Here is a 5,000-nt window from a genome sequence, read left to right as displayed (position 1 = left end):
TTCATTTTCATATGCACGAATAGCATCATCTTCATGTTTGCATCCATGTCGTGTAGCTTTAGTGTTCACCTTAAAAACATTTGGGTAACAAATCAATTTTATCAGTGCCTGAGGGGGTTGTGAAAGGTTACTGTGAAAAGCAGCCCCACTGACAGAGGCGCCAATTCTCCCAGCACGATGACGAAAGAATTCTGAGCTCTTTGCCTGAGCCCTTGTGTCTTTCTCTACCAGCTCAACGTTTTCTCGTGAAATATCCAGCTTAACTTCTGCACATTTTTGCAATAGTTCATGATAATCCAGATCAAGATTCTCTGTCTCGAACAGGTCAGAAACAACTGGGACAGTCCTACTTTTAGCTATGAAATGATCAGCATATTTGGCAGTTAAACTCAGAGTTACTGGCTTTAATTTGCAGTTATTTAATTTATCAAAGAGAGACGTCATCTCCGCTTGTGATGGGGATAGAACGTTGGGGCGTCCCGTTTCTGCTTGACCCTCCTGATGTGAAAACACATCTTCGATGTTACTCGCACTCAAACAATCGATTTTTGCATCGAAGTTTTCCTTCAGCTTTTTTGCCGAAGAAAAGTCAATATTTCGAACCCTAGCATAGGGCACCTCATTCACGAAAGTGGGTAGAAGCCATGTACACTTTACTTGTGTGCAAGCTAATTTGCCATTGATTCGTATCCAAGCTTCAATGTAAAATAAAACACTGGCGATGTGAGAACATGACTCAGCGAGCCCAGCTTTGCAGCCTAAACAGTGAGTGGACAGAATGGTTCCATCACTGTCGGCGATTATCCAAATGTTCACCAGTGGGTCATTCATTCGTTGAGAGTGCCGCACTTTTGCGACGACCACATGCTTATTGGAAATCATGCACCCTCTTACAGAAGTTACGAAACCAGAAACCATCTGATTAAATGCTTCCAAGCTCTTGTAGGCTTTGAACTGCTGTCTTGTATAAAAGCTTGTCTCTAAGACGAGATATCCAAGCAAATCAGTCGATTCTATTTGCGGCAAACACTCGGGATCAAACTGCTCACTAGGAATGCTGACAGGGTCAACTCCTACGACTGATATCTTTTCGAGATATCTTCTCTTTACTTGCTTGTCTAAAGCTTTAGCGTACTCTGACAACACAGGAATATTAAACGAAAGGGTCTTCAAGTCTTCTTCAGCTTTATCTTCTGCTAAATCCATGATAGAAGCGAAAAATTCCACAAAAACCAGGAGAGGTCGATAAAGATGACTTACGATTACCATAAATTTCGAGGACCGAGGGACACAACTATGGCGGATGCCCATATTTGGAAAGGGTTGTGACGTCAAGTGAAAACCGGCAATTATGGAATTAATACAATGTATCTTGACCAACTTCATAGTTTTTCAGCTTTTCATTCCTGTGTACACAATAATACCTGTTGCTTCATGCAAATACATGTAGGTAGCATTATTATACATGATAATTTTTATAAATAAATTAAAATTAAATGACTGGGTATAATAAGTTCATTTCTAGTATCAGTTGACTGCGTGGTTTTGAGCTTAGTTTGTTTCACATCTGCCCCCCTCTTCCCCCCCCCCCCCCCCCCTTCCCCCTTGTTGGAGAACATTGATTTCCTTTCCTGCAGCCAAGCTAATTGCAGTCTTTACATGTACATGGAAATCTCAATTATTGTGGCAAAAAGTCTACTCATCTCAGTTCTCTCTGATGAAGGGCTAATCTTTGTTATGGTGGTTAATATAACTATGGATATCAGATTTCCAGCATTTTCATTGGCTCGCTGGACACAGGCTGTCAGTTCATATACCTGCTGTACCTAATATGGTCAAGGAACACATCTGCAATAAAGCAAGCTGAAAACATTTTTGCAGCTTGAAAAAAAAAAATGGCAGACAAAAGCTGTTTTGGACGGGAATTGACTGAGGCAGAAATCAACATGGAAGAATTGTTGATCCTGGAGTTTTTAGTAAAACAATATTTATTTTATCATTCTACTTGGGTATTCTGAATATAATATGATTATAACCAACTCGGCGTTTTTATCTATCACTTCACAGTTGCAGTGATCGTCGGAGTGGCCCCAACCACTAAAACTGTGCTACCCAATGGAGAGGTCAGTTTTGTTGGAGCCCAAGCAGAAAATGGAGACACCTGGTACAAGATGAAGTTGTTCATGCGGAAACCATGGTTCATTGGTACCATGGGTGCTGTGGCTTGGATTATACTGTTAGTGATAGTGGTGCTGCTTTATAGGCAAAGACAGAAGAGAAAGAAGACCAAGAGTCCAACTAGAGGTAATACCTTGTACTTCTTTTATCCTTGTTAAAGCAATTCATCAAGTTTTTTTTTTTTTTTTTTCAAATCAAAAATAAATGTCAAGCTGATTGGAAGACATGTGTAAAAGCCAGGCTGTCATTAGATTTAGGACTCCCACCTATGTGTACTTTGATCATGACCTCTCAATACTCATATTTCCAACAGAAATAACTATTGGAGAGTAATGTGAATGCTATTTTCTACCCATGTAAACCATGTGAGCGTTATCCCTAATAATGGAATAATTATAGGGCCCAGACAAGGACAGGGGAAAACTCTAAACAGGGTGGGAATTGAACATTACTCTCCAAAAGTTATTTCTATTGAAATATACGGTAAGTGCTACATGGCCAACGTTTGCAAAAACGTAGCCCTTCCATGTACTTGTACATATTCATTGCTGTGAAATAATTATTGTCATCTTCAATTCCCAAAACCTGCCCCCGTCTGACCTTGTAGCTCAGTCGGGAGAGCAGCAGTGATCTAACCCGAAGGTTGTGCATTCAATTAACACCCTGGTCAGAGTTTTTCTCTGTTCTGGTGTGGGCCCAATTCCATTAGTAGGGCTACCACTCACTTGGTTTGCATGGGTAGAAAAAAGCACTTCACATTACTCTCCAATAGTTATTTCTGTGCTCAATACTCAGTTCCCACTTACCAGTACTTCTCTGATGTACCAAGCAACTTGAAGTATTAGCGAAAGCCCTTAGTTTAATCTCTCGCTCCCCATTAACCCTTTAACACCCAAACCAGCCTGAACTGGCCCGAAGTCAATGGGTTAAGAGAAATGTAGGGACCCCAGTTGTGATTGCTGGCTTCAAGACTTTTCCAGAATCCTCTCAGCCCCACTCTTGTCCAGAAATGCAAGTAATTTGATGGGGGACCAATTTTTATGTTTTTGTAATTCAAAGCCTTTGCTGTCTTTAAGGATGGTGCTTACAAATTCAAAGGTATTTTTGCACATGTTTATGATTATGCGGGAAATGTAGATCTTAAGAAGTGTTATTGAAATTGAAAAAGAAAAGTGGAGGTAACCACGCATTTTTCAAAGATAATTCATGAACAATATTTGTAAAAAGCTTTAAAATACATAGCCATGTATAGCATTCTTTCTCAGAGCGAAGCTTAATTATCTCTGAAAAATGCATGGTTGCCCCCAATTTTCTTTTTGGATACCAGTAGTACTTACTAAGGTCTACTTTCTCTGCATAATTTTAAACTGCGGAAAAATATCCCTGTATTAGTAAGCATCACCAATAGGAAATCCGAGTATCTCGAAATGCGCAGAATGTATGCGCAATAACAATAGTAGGCACTGTCCTTAAGGTAAGTGTAAGGTTTTTCATTACATTTTGTTGAGGGTAAATGCAGCTGGAGTTTAGGGACACATTGTGATATTAATTGCTTGGATTCCCAGACAATAGCCTTATTCATAAATGGCGGTCAATTTATAATTCTTTTGTCGAAGTGCAAATTAGCCTACCAAGCCTCCATACCATACAGTGAATTGAAAAGGAATTCTTGCTTTAAAATGAGGCTTGGTAGGCTAATTTGCACGTGGACAAAAGAATTATAAATGTGACCGCCATTTATGAATAAGGTCTATGTGACGTTGAAGTTGGGGAGAACAACAAGGGGGTTGTTCATGTCACTGATCCAGGTCAGCATGCATCTGATTACTGTATGTGCATTTCTGCACTTCTCTCTCAACCCAGACAGAAACTAAAAGTGACTCTTAGCATGCACTGATATCCAGGAAACTCTGTCTAGAGACCAGATTGTTGTTTTGCCACCAACTTCTTTTTAAATAGCCATTAAGAACATTTGTGGCTATCTTTTGACCTCTGCTGCCATATTAGCATTTTAACATTTGCTCCTGTTTTCACAGCATGTGTGCAACCTGACATTGCACCTCGGAGTCCAACGTAAGTATTCCTCTCTCTGATGTTCTGTATAGGCTATAATAGATAGACACAGGAAACTATAATCTCAAACTCAAAGTGCTTTAGTGCAGGTGAGGAGTGTCTTAACTATCATGTTATATCAATGAAAAGTGCATCCATCTGTACCCTTCAATCAAATTGGCTGACAAGAACAATTATTATGATAATGTTATTTTTGATGTTGTGGGATTTTTCTAGCAAACGCACATCGAAATTTTTGTGGATGGAGGAACGAAATTCAGACATCCCTGGTCAGTTCGCCAACAACAGATCCAGTGACAGCTCTTCATCTGACTGCACAAGACAAATGGGAAACTGCTGTGTCAGAGGCGGGTCATCCAATAGCATTGACTTTGCCAACAAAATTACACTCAATCATTTATCAGGTAGGTACAAAGAGCATGGAATAAATTGTCTTGAAAAGGACTTACCGTGACGAATTTAAAAAACCTATTCAAGTTGTTAATGTAAGGCAGGGTGAACGAGACGAAAATCAGCTGAGCACTAAACCTGTTTGAGATTACGTGGTCTAATGCCCACGATTGCATGCGTTAGATGCTTACAGATTTTGAAAAGCGTTAAGAAGTGTTTCCTTACTTGTGTCTAAAACTCACAGGTGATGAAAGAAGTCACAGTGTCTTCCTTACTCTTCTCCTTAAAATGCCCCTGTGATGAAAAAATCACTTCCTTTTTCCCTTCAGATGTTGAAAGTGTGTTTGCTTAATTAACAC

At 39.7% G+C, this 5,000-nt stretch overlaps 1 protein-coding gene and 1 pseudogene across 1 annotated transcript in view; one reads left to right on the top strand and one right to left on the bottom strand.

Moving 5' to 3' along the window:
• Nucleotides 1-1,468, bottom strand: part of LOC138028935 (uncharacterized) — a 3,058-nt pseudogene extending 1,590 nt beyond the window's left edge.
• LOC138028934 (roundabout homolog 1-like) overlaps nucleotides 1-5,000 on the top strand; it is a 44,621-nt gene that overhangs the window by 30,012 nt on the left and 9,609 nt on the right. The window contains exons 11-13 of the mRNA XM_068876582.1: nucleotides 2,068-2,304; nucleotides 4,215-4,251; nucleotides 4,468-4,655. Coding sequence (XP_068732683.1) covers nucleotides 2,068-2,304; nucleotides 4,215-4,251; nucleotides 4,468-4,655 — 462 coding nt within the window. The remainder of the gene's footprint in view (nucleotides 1-2,067; nucleotides 2,305-4,214; nucleotides 4,252-4,467; nucleotides 4,656-5,000) is intronic.

Source organism: Montipora capricornis, chromosome 13 (assembly GCF_036669925.1).
Source record: "Montipora capricornis isolate CH-2021 chromosome 13, ASM3666992v2, whole genome shotgun sequence".
In the NCBI taxonomy this organism is placed as follows: domain Eukaryota; kingdom Metazoa; phylum Cnidaria; class Anthozoa; order Scleractinia; family Acroporidae; genus Montipora; species Montipora capricornis.
Note: the sequence above shows the minus strand (reverse complement) of the source record. Positions and strands in the feature narration are given on the sequence as shown.